The sequence below is a fragment of the Triturus cristatus genome, chromosome 8, assembly GCF_964204655.1.
Source record: "Triturus cristatus chromosome 8, aTriCri1.1, whole genome shotgun sequence".
NCBI classification, from domain to species: domain Eukaryota; kingdom Metazoa; phylum Chordata; class Amphibia; order Caudata; family Salamandridae; genus Triturus; species Triturus cristatus.
In genome coordinates, this window is record NC_140591.1 from 1,418,972,259 (window position 1) to 1,418,989,138 (window position 16,880).

General features: G+C 42.9%; 1 protein-coding gene across 1 annotated transcript in view; it reads left to right on the forward strand.

Annotated features, from left to right (window-relative positions):
* Positions 1 to 16,880, forward strand: part of ME3 (malic enzyme 3) — a 473,564-nt gene that overhangs the window by 355,131 nt on the left and 101,553 nt on the right. Inside the window, exon 8 of the mRNA XM_085623151.1 lies at positions 7,357 to 7,466. Coding sequence (XP_085479277.1) covers positions 7,357 to 7,466 — 110 coding nt within the window. The remainder of the gene's footprint in view (positions 1 to 7,356; positions 7,467 to 16,880) is intronic.

The following is a 16,880-nucleotide window of genomic DNA, read 5'->3' on the forward strand; positions in this document are numbered from 1 at the left end:
CAGACCAGTCGATGGGGACGATATTGGACAAGAAAGCCAGGTCCTTATTGGTAATGATAGCATCAAGGATGGCTCCTTTGGTGTGGGTTGGGGACTGACAAAGTTGTTTGAGGTCATTGATCTCAAGAAGATTGGTGAGGAGGGTGATTGTGGGATCATCGGTATCATTCCAATGGAGGGTAAGATCTCCAAAGAAGAGATTTTCAGAGTTGGATATTGAGGATTTTGTCAGAAGATTGGATAACTCATCAACGAAGGGAATTTTGATGCGGAGCCCCTCCATCTAGCTACCGCATGTCGGGAGTCGAGGGAGACGATTGCTCTATCTCCCATGGCGGACAGTGGAGCCCAGGATTGTTTAACAGGTGACACAGCGAGAACCAGACCGCAACAGCGGAGACGGAAAATGTGGGAGGTCACCATCTTGATGGTAAAGCCCACTCCAGCGGGGGATTGTGTAGCAGAGAGACTATAGCGGGCGTCATGGAGGCACCTACTCTGCTCCAAAGGTGAGCTCGAGGCCCCTCTTACTTGGACATCCCCGTGGACTGTCCCACTCTGCCACCCCCATCCCACCTCCCCCATCTCAACCCCCAGCCCATATGCAGGGTTCAGCAACTCGGAAGCGAACTTCCGTACTCCCATCACCCTGTAGGCCCCCGGCATGTCTGCTGCTGCCTTGGAGTTGTTGAGGCAACCAGGACAATGGGCATGGTGTACATCTCTGCTTCACCAGCTCGAGGATCCCTCAAGGCCATAGATCACCGCCCATGAGTGCAACAACACCCTGAAGTCCTGGCTGAACATGCACCGCAAGAACCATAGCAATGGTGAGAAGATCATGCCCTGTAAATATGTAATATATATTTGTCCAACCCAAATCGCTTCAACTCTTCTTAAAATGTAATCTTAAGTGTATTTGCAACTTGTATATATGTAACTTTAACTGCCAGTATCTGTAGTAGACATATGTACTTAGTACCATTCTTATGTGAGTTTAGAGTTTGTTTCGTATAGTTTGTTATTCATGTACTCTGAAGTCCTTATGTAATGTAGCTGGTCCTATTGTAAAGTGCTCTGACACCTTTGTGTAAAGTTCACGCTATATAAAAAACGCATAAATAAAATACCGCAGGACAAATAACAAACCGCAGTACCGACCCAAGAGCTACGCTTCCCTTCAACCATGTGGATTACTTCTAATCAGATGCTGACACGTCAAGGTCAGTCACTGGTCAAGCATGCGTAGGAACCTGGAAGAAATGTTAAGTTGTCAAGTTTTTGCCGCACCGCAAGATAGAACTGAGCGTGATTTGTGATATTGCGGTCTCAGAAATTACTGTGTCGGGAAAGGTTTGATGAAAGATTGGATTTACAAAACTTTACTCCGCTCATGGTTCCAAATAATTTGTGCGCTTTTACATCTAAATTACAAACTGGTGTAGAAATGGGTAGTTATGCGAGCAAACTTTTTTTTTTGCCTGTTTTGTAAATGTTATCCTTACCTTAAACCTAATCAAAACTTTACACTACTCTTTCCATAGCCGTAACCTCAACCCTACAATGATGTGGTAATTTAAAAAAATATATTTTTTTTTAAAATCAAATGTTAGTTTCTGTTCTTTATTGTTGCGCAAAATAGCTTTTTTCATTTTTCTACCACCCCTGACAGGCTGATGTGAATAGCATGTGCAAAAACACGATTGAGCACAATTTGTTTTCTTCTCCTCATAGATGCTACTGCTAAAATTGTGAACTATAGGATGCTTGATGACTAGGAACTGAGCTTGGGTCTTCAGTTGACAGCATAGAAGGACTTTTCTAGCAAGATCACTCGGATAACTTCTGTTCTGCTTCTGCACAACTCTTTCACTAATGCATACCCTGCTGTAGTAGTAGCTGTGTGATGTTGTGTAATAGTAGTACATTCAGAGTGGGTAGTCGCCTACAAGGTGTGAGATGAAGAAAAGACGAAATATGGCCTACGGCCAGAGCTTGCCAAGCCTGGAAATGGAGAACCAGGTTGGAGTTCTGGCGTCGGCCCAACATCCTGTGACCTTGGACACCTCGCTTAATCTCCCGCACTCTCAAAAAAAAACAAAAAAACTATGCAATGTGATATGGTACGAATGTTATCTGGTACTCTAAAGTGCTCCACAATACTTGGGTCAAATTAGTGCTATATAAAACATGCGAAATGAAATACACTGCTTTCTTCAGAACACTGACCAGTAGAAGTCCACTTTTCTCCTTGCTTGTCTCAAGTCCCTGGCACCATGTTATAGCCAAGGCCACTGAATTTATGCGATCGTGCGTCTGCAGTGATTTTCCACATAATTATATATTTGCTACATTTGCCACATAATCCATCATTGGCTGCATAATCTTAGATAGAATATGTTTTGCTAAAATCTGTAAACAGTTCAAAACTAACTAAAAACACAGCAACACGTTTTGCTGCAGAGTGGAAGGTCCTTTGCAAAGGTTGACGGGTCACCTTTCTGTTGCTTATTGTTCTAATTGGGTGTTCAACTGCTACTAATGAAGTGCAACAAATGCCCAGGTAGTGTTAACAAGTGTAACAAGCATTTACAATGCAATAGGACTCGCAATTACATTGTTTTGAGCTATTGGCATCGAAAATGTTATTGTTTTCTTTTTTTACCTTCGTGAAGCATTAATCAAATTGTGTAATTGAAAATGTCAATAGCTCACTTTGTTTTAAGGCTAAAGCTGCAGGGTGTGTATGCGCGTGCCAGGGGGTTCATGTTGATTGCATGTGTGAGTGAAGGGTGGTGAACACAATGGATCCAGTCACTTGCTCTTATGCTTCATTGTCACAATATCTTGCCGAGTTATATGGGTATAAACATAGAAATAAAAATTAATTTAAATGGCATCAGTCAAATATTAGTAAGAATATAAGGAATTAGAAATTCATAAAAAAAAATATCAAACTCTGGGTTTTGTCTTCTTAAATAATCACTCTTCCGTGTTTAGTGAAAAGTGAATAGCCCTTTCTACTTCACTATTTAAACCGTTTGTACTCACATAGTCATAAATCAGTTAACTGGGTCGGGGGGCGCCGAAAATTCACGCGCATGTTTGCTTTTGCACATGAACATTTCCTTTCGGCATTCCCGAAACCGTACCATGTAAGGCTCACCCGTCCTAGACTATCGGCGACTCGATCACAGGAGCTCTCGCCTCACGAGATCACGTATGACGCAAGTGGCATTATATTATGTGATATCTCCAGCATCTTTTCAGTGAATTGTTTTCTTCAACACCCATGACATCTTTTAGCGTGGTACATATACATCCAGTGATGGGAAGGTGGAAGGTTGCCTCTGTCTCGCACACAGACCGGGTTACGTTACATTTTTTGCAGTTTTATGTAGAGTGGATTTGGCCAAGGGCGTTGGAGCGCTCTGCTTCACGTGAGCACCAGCTTACATTCTACAAGGTCAGATTCATTTTTGGGGGATGGAGGCGAGTGAGGGGGTGGGGGTGCGGGGGTCACTGGGAGATTACGTGATTGGCCCGTAATCATAGGAAGTTCAGATCAGATGAAACTGGCAGCTCTATAAGTTAGGCGACATCTCCCCCAAGCTAAGTCAGTGCTGGGGAGAGTGGGGACCAATCGTATCCTGGTTCCTAGAACTATTTCAGATCCAGACTGGGCTCCGGGCCAGGTCCTCCGAATGTTCCTAACTGTGTCGCAGTGTTGTCCTGTGACACTTTCAGGGGTCTCGCATAAATTCACTGCTCTTGGCTGTGTTGAGCTGCAGGGGGCGGTGGTTATTTCCCACCCGGTGCTGCTTGCATTAAATGGCTCACTTTGCGGGAATCACTCATTCCTTGTGTTGGAGTCCTGCGTCCTGCTGGGGGCTGCAGGAGATCAAGAGAGCGGCACAGCGGGGCCCGTGCTCCAGACCCAGTAACAAAGCAAGACGTTTCCAAAAGGACAAATACGATTTATAAGTGTTTTAACGTGCGAGCGAGAGTTTTGAGGAAATATCCGGTACATCCATGTGATTACACCAGCAACCACTTATCTAGCACACACACACACAAAGTTTACATGAACTGTATTTAGCATTTCTAGGCGTACAACCCTAAGAGGCTAAGTTAACAAGCGCTCACCATTGCAGGAAGGCAGCCACTTGTTTATATTTGCATCGCGCTTTCACTTTCACTTTAACCTCTTCAGTGCCCATGACGAGATAGTCTCGTCATGGAGCACGGTCGCGCTGTGCCCATGACGAGACTATCTCGTCATGAACCCCACCCACTAAAAAAACGCCCGGCACAGGAGGGGGAAAGGGCGTGGCACAGAAGGGGTTAAGTGACAGCGTGATGCAAAAATAAACACGCGGCTGAGTGAAACAGATGGTGAGATCAGAAATTGCTTCACGACAGCCGTGAAGCAGATGAGCAAGTCCGGATGGGCCGGACGAAAGGGAGAATGGGCAGTGGCCAAAAAGCATCCTTTTCAATGGGAAGCCAGCGTTTAGCATAAACGCTGACGCGACCCATGGAAAATGATGGACGGGTCTTCAAGTCCCCTTCTGAAATCTCTTCTCCGACTATATGTCTCTCCGAGTGAGGAGTGCATGCGCTGCAATGCTAGGCGAGACCTAAAAATGACAAAATAATGAAGTAATGCTATCACAAAATGTGCCACACTACGCTGCATAGTTTTCCTTTTCCTACCGCATAATTTACTCAGCACTGGCCCCATAAATTGGCCTGCCCCTGCCTCATAATTCCAGTACCCCTGGTTATAGCTCGCTGTATGCCTACTGGAGGGAGATTAGCACTATATTGGCATGTGTGCTGGTCGTCAAGAATTATATATCCTAGAGTGCTGCATATTAGATCTTTTATAGGTGCCCCAAGTCAGGCAAAGTAGTAAGTAGATGGCTAAATCTTTCCTTTCAGCTAGCTAGATGCTCGATTACACCAAGACGGATGGCATCGTCCTTGACTGGAGCATCCCAGTGGCATACTACTGTACTTCGATGGGCCGCTGTGGAGCCGGTCTCCCTGAGAGCTGAAGATGCCAGGAGGCTCTGAGCGCACCCTATTACTAGCCTGTAGGATGAGCTGTTTTACTCCCTTTACTTACTGCCTTAAAGTATATACTAAGCCCCACTAGAGGGAGAGAGTCAATCTAGCCTTCATTCCACCCATTACCTCACTGGTTGAATGTACCACATCCTGGCCCCTGCTCACCTCCCTGGTTTGCTCTTTTCCAGATTGTGCCTCCGGTTAATTGCCTCTGACAGTCTGGCTTCCCTCCGAGTTTGGTTTTCATTTGCCATTACACCCTGACCAGGCTTATGAATGTTCAGTTCTGTCGCGTTCTTTACTGTTTTATTGCCTTAAAGGTAACCCAAGGTTTCACATCACATACATATCCAGGACTGAATATTGACTTGACGGTATTAATGGTTACCATGGTGTTGTAACTGACTATAAACTTTCCCAAGTCGTATATATCATGATATCTTTAAATGTTAGGGGCATCACCCTAGTAAATATGCTGTGCTTATGCGTTCAATTTTGTTCTTAAACTCAATAAAATAGTTGGGGTTTTTTAGGTTTTAAAAGAAAAACTCACTGTAAAATGCTCTGGCAGCTGCATGGCCGCGTGCTAGTTATAGTAAAAGCAATAATAAATACATAAATGTCAAAGTGCAACCAAAAAGTATTTGTATTTACAAAAAATTACATAAATTAATCAGAATATCAAGACCAATATTTTTTTGTTTTCGTTTTTTTGATTTTTGCAAAGATGCCATAATCCAACTACCACGAGGTGCAATAGGGTTTCAGAGCTAATAAGGGGGGTTGGACAATGACCTTTTAAAACACGATACCAAAAACTGAAAACAGCATTGTACGGATGCTGTATGCACTGCCCCTCCATTCACAATGTACATATATATTGATCAAGCGGCTGGGCGATATGGGCCAGAGAAGCGCTAAAATACGATCTCAACTAAAGGTTTTTTATTTTTTATCCATCTTAAGATGGACCCTACTCTTCTTGCCTTGGGTGTCCCATCTATCTCCCCGAGCTAGTGCGTGTCAACGTTTGGGTTTTCCAAGAGGTGGAAAGTGCACGCTGTCACACTCTGTTTAAAGGGGTGGTCTGGTGAATGATGTCATACTTTGACAGTCTAACCGCCGCCAGCCTGTTAGTGGCGGTCTGACCGCCTATCAAGAGTATGGCGGTCGGACTGGCATCAGCCCGATGAGACACCACCGCCAGGATCATGGATCCATATGGTGCAGTGGTGGGGATTGTTTAGGGGAATGGAAATGGTGCAGAGGAAGGCACCGCCATGCAGATTACAATCTGCCTTTCCGACAGCCTGTTCATGGCGGTGATCTCACCTTGAAAGGTTGGCCGAAAGCGAGAGAAGGGTTCCAAAAAGGGCCCTGTGACAGTTTCGCCCAAGGGGGGTAGTGCAATGGGGGTACATGTAGTGCCCCCCCCCCCCCCTTCATGCACTGTTGTGTGTGCCCTGTGTGCCATGCACGATATGGTGCATAGTAACCGTGCGTGCACGACAGGGCAGGAGCTGCACCGCGGCGGCATCGCCTTCGGCCTCACATAGGCATGCCCTGCGCGGTGGTCATGTCATAATACGGAGGTCGGGATGTCGCCGGCTTGACACCACGGCCTGGCGATCCGACCGCTCTGTTCGTAATCAGCCCCAAGGTATCAACGCATTGCCTATTATTGGCGATTGTCAGCCCAGCTTGACTGGGAATGAGAACAGCTGCGTATGTTTCTACGCCATGCGGCCCATTTAATAAATAAAACTACTACCTACTCACAGCGTCTGCATTGATGATTTTGAATATTTTTTTATTTGGAAGAACGTACGCTCACATTGTAATACTGGTGGAAACGAGTATATCCGGGTAGAAGGATCCGTAGATATAGTTTGGAGCATTCGGATTAAAAGTTTGGAACTTCAAATCTATTTCATTAAATAAGTGATTGAGAAGAGGTGATCTGTATGTATACTCATTAATTTAAAAACGAGTTTTAACGCGTAGGTTAGCATACTCTGTTTCAACAGCGACATCTAGGGGCTTGTTGGGGAATTAACAAAGCTATGGTTCCCAAAATAAAGAAAATGGTGAGCGATTTGTTATGTAATCTGTACTGAACCCTCTAATTCTCCAACACTTACTTGGAGCTAAATGTTAACTAAAGTTTTATACTGTATTCGCATTTGTTTTGTTTTTTCCCATCATTTTTCGATATCGACAAACGTAAATGTTATTTTTTGAGAGAAGGGTTTTCTATTCGTTTTTTCTTCTTTTTGTGCACAGGTACGGGATGGACTGCCTTATCCAGTTTGAGGACTTTGCCAACTCCAACGCGTTCAGACTCCTGAACAAGTATCGCAACAAATACTGCACTTTCAATGATGATATTCAAGGTAAGCGGCGGTGTATGGGCACTTCCTGAAGCGAGGTCTGTGTGTGGACGTGTTTGTGTTTATGAAGTCTTCTCCTTGCAGTCTGGCTTTAGCTAGTGTCATTAAGTGAGATGTGCATTGCGGCCTGAAGCACCACTTTGCCAAGGTAACAAAAACCGTCCTACATTCCAACATGCATGGTTGTAATCTCCCACCGCGTGGCAGGTTCACCGGGGTTCCATTTCAAAATGTTCACTATCGAAGTGATAGTTCTGTGAAACGTTGCTCACGTGCATGTGTTTTTCCCCTGCCCTAATGTGTGTATAGTCATTGTAGTGTGTCGTTTTTGCATATGTAGGGTTGGAAAATTAGTGAGCCATATATTTATTCTTTGAATTTCATTCTTTCCTTCGTTTGAAATATGGTTACGTGGAAGGGAAGGGTCTTTCTTTTCTACACACATTGAGGCCGCTCCTCAAACATTTAGGAGTACGGCTGGTAGTACTACAGGAGTACTCTTTTACATACACTAACATGCCTTTGTAAATCGGTTCAACAACGACTAACTCCCTATTAGTAAGTGTGCTAAGAGGGCACATTCCCTTCTATTTGTGTTAATTGCTCATGAATCTCCCGGAATGTTCCCATTATATTCTAGTTTAGATGTTTTGGTGCCAAATCACAAAGGCATATATGAGTACCTAAGTGGGTACAACTTTATGTATTCTGAAATACATTTGTGAATAGGGTCCGTTGTGGGAAATTAGGGGTATTTGTAAACTTTGTAACACTTTTTGTAGCACATATACCAGAATCGTTCCGGTTCAGTTTCAGCGTGCAGATAAGCGTCATTTGTGCATTAGTAGCCTTTGGATGCTAAGTCAAATGCTCAAGACTGGCTTTTAAATCTTTCATCCCAGCGTTCATAGCTTGTCTCAAACTTGTAATGCTTAGAATGAATTCAAAGATCTTGGGAAGATGTGTGGCGAATCAGCTGATGGCATTACCTAAAGAAAAAGACCCGACTTTGGTTTCCAAATGTGGCAGTAGCACAGCATTGGCTGTTCTGCAAGTAATGGACGATGCTCCTATAGTCTTAGACCAGCCTGAATCCTGCCTGGTAGTTCTCCAGAACTTGTCGGCGAAGATTGACACCCTCAACCAAGTCTTTCTACTACAGATCCTGACTGATCAAACATGTCTAATGGGCCCAGTTCGAGGCGTCATGAACCTCCCACTTTAGCAGCTTGACTATGGGGGGGGGGGGGGGGGGTAGGGTGCCACTGGGCAGTTCTGTGCATCACAAAACCTATACATTGTTTTTTTGTGGCACAGTTGACTTGGATCAGAAGCTCATAAATACCACAACTTGCAGTGAAAGGGAGGGAGGGATGCGAGAAGTGAGCAATAGATAGAGGAATGGGTACAGAGGAGGGGGGGGGGGGTCGATAGAAACATTGCTGACTGTAATTAATACATTTTATGGTGTTTGCTAAAAGCGTTGATTGTTGTTCAGCTGCAGCAGGTCTCAGAGTCGATCATTTTGATAGGAAACTGGAAAATAAAATATGGAGGAAAAGAATGTTAGACTATTTGCAAACAAACGGCGTTTTCACCAGCTGCTATGGGACTGAATGTGAAAGGAAACCGTACTGTCCAATCAAATGTCTCTTTGGGGAGAGGGCATGAAAATCCTGAAAGTATGGACGCACACACTGCTGCTGAGTGGCAGTTACTACCAACATCTGGAATAAAAAACTCTCACCTCAAACAAAGATTAGTGTTCAGAGCCCTATGCACCAGCACAACTTCATAACTAAGAAAGAACCATATTTACGTATAGTAGCAGCTGTGTTTCTGTCTTCCTACTTCCAAAGGCATTGGAAGGGAAAACCATGCATTCAACACAACCCCACTCTCACTATGTTGAGCATGGACAACCACCGGCACAACCCTCCGAGGGCAATCCCACGACCGAATACTCCTACGTCTCCAAGGAAAAGCAATACAGGGCCATACAATTGCCATATGTGTGCTATATAATCACATCATAACAGTAGATTTAGAATTTGTTACAGCAGGTTTACCTCTTTATAGAAAAATGTAAGTGTGAGTAAGTCCCATTTACTAGGGCATTCGTTGAGAATTCCTTAAAAATTGGAAATGTACTCAGACTGGTGCAAGCCTATGTGGTTACTTCTCAAAGGGCTCTTTAGTGCATCGGGCTGTATATGACGATCCTCATGCAGTAGTTATTTTGAGTCTTAACATACTCACTAGGGGTTTGTGGTTTCGCTCCAAACCAGTATGAGATGAACTTCAGACTAAACTATTATTCAGCACTGGTCAGCACATAGTGGCCAAGCCATACAAAGTGAGTGACTCCATGCTGGAAGATGTCTATGGAAATGCTTTCCACAATTTCCTGCGATTCTTATAAGTGCAAGTCCCACACCAGGGACTTGGCCTATTAACCTTATGCTCTGATTGTGTGCTGTCAATCTTGTGAAAAATCCCTGATTAGAGGGCCAGTGGGAAGGTGCAAATGCACAATTTTGTTCTTTTCTCATTTTTTATGCCAGTCTCCCTGTACAGTAATTCCTTCCTATACACCCCCTGAACAATGAAGCCCTTTAGGGCGCTTGCTCACACTCATTGGTTCACTTATGTCTATTTGGAATAGGCAGGTGTTTAGAAGTGAGACAAAGTATTACACATATTAGTAAATAGCTTCAAAGTTACAAATTAATGGGTGTTCACCAAACTGTCCATTCCAACCTCCATAGCAACGCCCATTTTTCCCACCACCAGTCCACACCGAAGACTCTGAAAAACACACCAACTTGACACATTTTCTATCATAGTGCATTCCATTTCCCTCAAAAAAAGCTTTATTCGGCTATATAAAAAATGCCATCAAACCAAATAAGTCATGTCAAATATTACAATATTGTAAGAAATTCAGGCTGTTAGTTGAGGGGGTGGAAGACCTCTCAACTAACAACACAATCATTGTCCAAGTGAACAGAAAAGACACTAAATAAACCTATTTGTAGCTTGCCACAAAAGCAGTCCCTAACTTTGAGGCAATGTGTAAAGTATGTATGCAGCACCTAAATAGTAATAAAGTGAAAACACATCACAAGAAAAATTCCTAATAAATTTAGAAAAATACAATAGAATTTAATAAGTAAAATGAAACCAAATAACATGAATCCAATCAGTAGAACCGGAGTTATGAATTTTTAGAGTTCTAGGTGAAAATAGCGCCAAAAAGCACAAAGCGCCTCTTGCCCGTATCTGGTGGTGCTGGACCAGGTCAAAGCCACACGTTCAGATCGACCGCTAGAGAACATGGTCTGGTACAGTGACCAGGTTTGTCCCGGTGAAGAGTTTACCTTCTCAAAGTCCACCTCCACGTAGGAAGCCTCCGCTGGAGCTTCGCGTTGGTGAGGGCAGCGAGGATTCCGTTGTCCGTGCAAGAAGCTGGTCACCGCTGGAGCTTTGAGTTGACAGGAGACACCGCAGTCGTTGCTGATTCAGACGGTCGTAGTGGACTCGAAGAACAGGCACTCACTGGACTTTACATTGATGGCCACCAAAAACAGTCATTTCTTGGTACGAAAAATCTGCTCGTAGTCACACGGACCATAAAACTTCTGGATTTTCACCTGGAGTTCTGTTTTGAGGTAAGTGTTCCACCCTCTAATTCCATTCAAGAATGCAGGACCTGGAGGACACCTCTTGGGGATCAGGATTCACTCTAGCGGAGGCCAGTAGCAGAGCTTGAGCAGGTCTACATGGTGCTGGTCAGCTAGACAGTTGCAGGGAGGCCTCTGAAAGCTTGGTGTGTTCCTGCAGCTCAAACAGGAGATCACCCAACTGACACTTGAAGCCACTTCTGAGGAGCTTGGGATCAAGGCACGCAGGGCAGTCCTTCTAATTCGTCCACAGGTTTAGGGGTGTTCTGAAGATGCTCTTCTTATACCCAGGGCCAGCCTGTGGGTAGGGGATTCCCCTATTGTCTAACCTTTGCCTGTTTTCTGGGTTTGGCTCCAAACTGTCTAGAGTAACAAAGGGCAGGCAGGCCTAGGTGTGAGCTGCATTTATCTCTGGCAGGGCAGGCAGCATCAGAATTCAGGAAGAGGGTGGGCATAGCTCTCAGGCTACTATTTGAGGTTCAAGAAGGCTGAGTAAAACATCCCAGGCGATCTTGCTCAGGAGAGGAATACCTGGCACCACAACCAAAGCCCTTTTGTCTCCATGTCTGGTGAATACACAACACACTACAGGAGAGCCATTCACAGTCATAAGACACTGGCAGAAAGGCACATTTCATTTAGGCAGAAAAATTTCAACTTACCAAAAGTGGCATTTTTAATAATAGTAACTTAAATCTGACTTTACCTTTAAAGAGAATGTAAAATTACAATTCAGATGAGTGGAAGAAGCATTTCTCTATCGGTTCTCAAAACCGAAGTTATCACTTATTAAGTGTAATAAGGTATCAAAATGTTAGTCTATGGGAGAGATAGCCTTGCTATAGTGAAAAACAGCTTTTGATGTTTTTTCACTACCAAGACATGTAAAGCTTAAACACAAATGTCCTACTTTTCTTTAATACTAATCAGCCTGACCTAGGTGCCTTTAGGGCCTAACTTAGGGGTGACTTATAAGGATTAAGATGGAAGGTTTAGGCCTGGCAAAAGGTTCATTTTGCTAGGTCAATGTGGCAGTTTAAAATTGTACTACAGGCTGCAGTGGCAGGCTTGACACATGGTTTACAGTGCTACTTTAGTGGTTAGCACAAGGAGTCATGCAGCAAATTAGTAGCATTTAATTTACAGGCCCTGTGTACATGCAGTACCTCATCCTAGGGACTTATAAGTAAATGAAATGTACCAATCAGATTTAGGTCAAATGTACAATGTTTTCAATGGAGAGCTCATACATTTTAACACAGATTATCAGGAGTAAAGTGCACAGAGTTCTAAAAGCCAACAAAACAGGTTTAGCAAATGAAGGCCCTTTAGAAAAGGTACAATCCAACACATATAACAAACATAACTATTTTAATAATATTAAATTCAAATGCATCTAATAAAATACATTAAAACATAAACAAGTTACTGTAGCTGACCACACATTTAAATACCAGACCCTATCACATAACAAACATTTAATTTAGACAGCAATCTGCAAATGCATAAAAGCAGGCCTACTGAGCCTACACCTAGTAAAACCATGTGCTTTAAGCAAAGGGATTAAAAAACTTAAGGAAAAAGATTTATAACATTTACAAAAAAAGAAGGTACAAAAATGATTGGGATGAGACTTGGTCACATTGACAACAACATATGGAATCAGAGGTGTATTGCCCATTAGGGCAAGAAAGTATGCAGCGAATAGAGCCCAACCTGAAAAGGCAAAGGAGAATTTTCTTCTGACTTCTGGGGGTTTTGGTGGCATAACAGCTGATAAGTACAACTCCAAGGCAAATGAGTTCTGCAACACAACATATGCAATAAAAAGGTTTATGAATTTCGGAAGCCTTGTGAGTACTGTTGCAATTTTTAAGAAAGTGCTGCCTAACCCTGTTTTTTATCTAACTTAACAATGTACCCCGGGTCAGTAAACAGAGACAATCTGCTGAGGTTGCTAAACGAAGATTTAATACATTTCAGCCAGGAAATTCTAAGTGCATCAGGGAAGCTAAGACAATCAATAATAATGGTCCTATGGAAAGAGGCTTTAGGGTTAGACCAAATTGATAGCCATATTATAAAGGAGTCGGAAAAATAAACTCCTCAACACATGGCATAAAAAGTGAGAAGTGTTAGGAGGCACATCCAATAACCTGCCACAGCAGCAATTTTCTTGTAGTTGTGATTTGGCACTGAAAGAGAAACCCAAAATAGCAGTGCCATAGCACAAAATGGGAGCACACTTCATTTTGTACATCACATACATCTGATAGAGGTTTCTTTCCCAGTTTGGAAGAGAAATTAAAAACAGCCTCGACATATTAGGCAAATTTCAGACATATGAGGTTACAACAAAGAAACCAGGTCCTAGCTGAATTGAACATAACCCTCAGATCAGAGAAGTGATCAACTCTCTCAATTATTTGATTTTGGTTTTAACATGTAGTGTCCTGGTCTTAGTTGTTTTTGATCCACAAACCATCACATGAGTTTTAGAAAGAAGAGTATCCACATGTAGGTTATCCATTAAGGTGAAAAAAAATCTACAAGTTTTTTTAGATCCTTAGCAGTTTGTGAAAGTAAAATGGCATCATCTGACTAAAGAAGATCCGGGATAGCCTTATTATCAATGTGAGGCATATCTTGTCCCTATGAAATTAAACAAGGATTGAGATTATTGACGTACAAAATGAATGATATTGGGGCGTAAACGCAACCTTGCCAAACCCCTCTGTTTAATCAAAGGATTTGGAGTATTCACCACAATCGCCAAGTCCGACACTAGCTGAAAAGCCAGTATGTAAACAGTGGAGGAAGTTAATAAGCGATGTATCAAAACCTATAGAGAATAAATTCTGCCACAGTTCAGATCTATTAACACAAAAAGCACTGATCACATGGATAAAAGCCCATTATAATACAGCATACTTACTGATGATTAAATGAAGATTGAGTCTCTGCTCCATAGTCTCCACGCCCCACTAAAGCCATATTGGACGGCTGCAAGAATGTTGTCTGAAGAAGCTAATTTGCTTTCAACATTACCCTCCAGCTACTTAGCCACAGAATCCGTTAACATGATGGGGCTACTTCGTTTACCCTTTTTGAATACAGATGCATGATGCATTGGTCCAGAAACCATGTAATCTCAAATGACTAGCAGAGTGCAAGATGTTGATAAAAAGTGGGGCCCAGAGTTCCATTTAGATTCAAACCGCTCAATTGGAATGTCATCTGGTCCAGGGGATATACAAGACAGACCTTCTGAAATTGCAGCTAACACATCTGCATAATCACAGATGAAGAACGTGCTAATAATTAGGTCAAATGAGAAAATGTGGAACTGGAGTAGCCAACATTATCATAAATAAGCTAAAAGTGCATAACTCACTGTGGATTTGAGAAGTGGGAAGCTAGAAAAAAGTTTTAGATCCCTTACCAAAAAAGGAATTGTTAACCACTTTCCAAAAAGTGAAACCTCTTTCAATTTGCTAGCCTTTTCAGGCTGCATGCAAGCATCTGATCTAATAATGCCCCTTCTTCATGTTGGTACCTATTTATAAGCTGCTCTGCAGGAAGTGATCTGAACTCTACTTCTAGGACATCTAGAAAGAGCCGCCTGAAACACACATGTTGGCAGCGGAACAATGGAGTTAAATTATATACAGGTGGGCTGCTGAGTAGAACGGATCTAGTTAGCAACTTTGAAATGAGGACACAAAGGAACCTAAAAGAACTTGCAGCTCAACCATGACTTAAGCAAGATGAAAGACCAACATCAAAAAGATCTAAAGTAAAACCCAACAAAATTGTTAAAAACCTAATAGGATCGACGAGACACCTGTTGATTCTTAATGGATTCACAACAGATCGCAGATGCAGGAAAATGAACGTCATAGCCAGGCAAACAAATGGAAATGAAGAGGATTATGGTCACTATATAAGAGCTCACCTGTACAGAATAATCAGTAACAAAGTTAGACAGACCCCTATATACAAAAATGTAATCTATAATAGAACAGCCTCTACCTGGAACAATTGGAAACCTCACATGATCATAAAACAACTAGTATAGATTAACAAGATCGCGTTCAATTCCAAGGCAATACAATAATGCTCCAGATAAATCAGCAGGTCGGGAAAAAGAATTCTAGAGACTATGGAGCAGAGCCTCGATCTGCATTTAATCCCCATCAGCAAGTATACTGTATTATACTTGGCTTTTGTGGATTTGAGCAGTGCTTTTTATTTATCCAGGCACATGAGATGTGGAGTAGGGTTCATAAAAGAAGACCAGTGGCACAACCATTCTTGAATCATTAGGGGTGCCATAAAAGCTTAATTTAAGGAGAAATTCTCTTACATTGGCATACTATCTAAAATTAGCAAATGCTCAATCCCATGATAGCTTTTAAATGTTAAGCTGACCCAGGGAATTTGCCGCTCAAGCAAAACTCTACCACACAGCAAATTTTAAAGTGATGTTAGTGGACAACCAGTGCATCCCCTTATTCTTAAGTTGAGAGGCGGCCTTCAGTAGAGTTGGGGGTAAAAACAGGAATATTGGTCAGAATTATGACAAAAGGAGAAGCTTCGTAGGGAGATACAGAGCCGAGGGAGGAGAAGTAGATGCATTGGATGGACCTGTGATGTGGCTGTTAGAAGTTATAAAGTTGGAGGTAGTCCGGTGGCTGCCATATCTAGAAGATTGAACAGGCTGGATATCAAGGGAGGCGAAACAATTGCCAATAGCTGGTGCGTAACCTGAAGCCAAAGAATCACCATTGTTAGTCACATGACACCCTTGGAAAGCACTACTGGCATGAGAGGGATTGGGTGTGACAAGAGTAGTAGGACATAATTGAGAAACCAAAATAAGGGTAGGATTACTAAACCGTGTATCTAAGGCAGGTTAAGTGCTAACCCTGTCTTAAACTATCTTAGCATGTAGGGAACATCACTTCTGTGACTGGTTCACATTTTAAGAGGCCTTTAGCTATAGGAGCTAGCAGTGACTCATCTCCGGTCTTGCAAAGGCACACAGCAGCTTTGGAACAGGAGTCAGATTTTATTTTTTTTGTGTTTGGGAGCAGGGCTCGCAAGATGGGAAGCATTAACTACATCACATTCAGGAGGTGGCACAGAGTCCGGGACCGTACCGGAAAGGAACATGTTTGAAGAAATAGAGGGCTCTGTAAGTCGAAGTGTTGTAATTGAGGATGTAAAGTGAGAGAGGGAAAAATTTGCGAGACCCTCCACTCATATACACCTCACTTGTAATCTTGTAATTCAATGTTTGGGGAGAATACACCAACGAAACACTCAAAACAGTCCATGGTGGTGAGAGGGGCTATTATCAACCCACTTAGAGTTACCTGGAGTTTTGCACTTCCTCATTGAACAAGAGTGCCTAGTGAGAAAGGAAAGACAAAAGTTGTTCGGGCCAGTCCTACCACTATTAGGCGCTGAAGTGTGCAGATGGGCCCAGTCTTCACCCGGAAGAGCTACGCAGACTATGTATTACCTAGCTCCTCCTCCGTCCCACTTTCATGGTCCACAGCAGCAGGGTATCCTGGGAGGTGTAGTTCTTGGCTCCCTCAAAAGCCAAAATCCAGCAAATACCAAAAGTGCCACATGCTGTCCGAGATCAGAGTGCATGATGTAGTCCCTTTCCTTCTCCTCCTCCCCACCTCAGGGCACACAGCAGTAGAGGTATCTTGGAGTAGTTCTT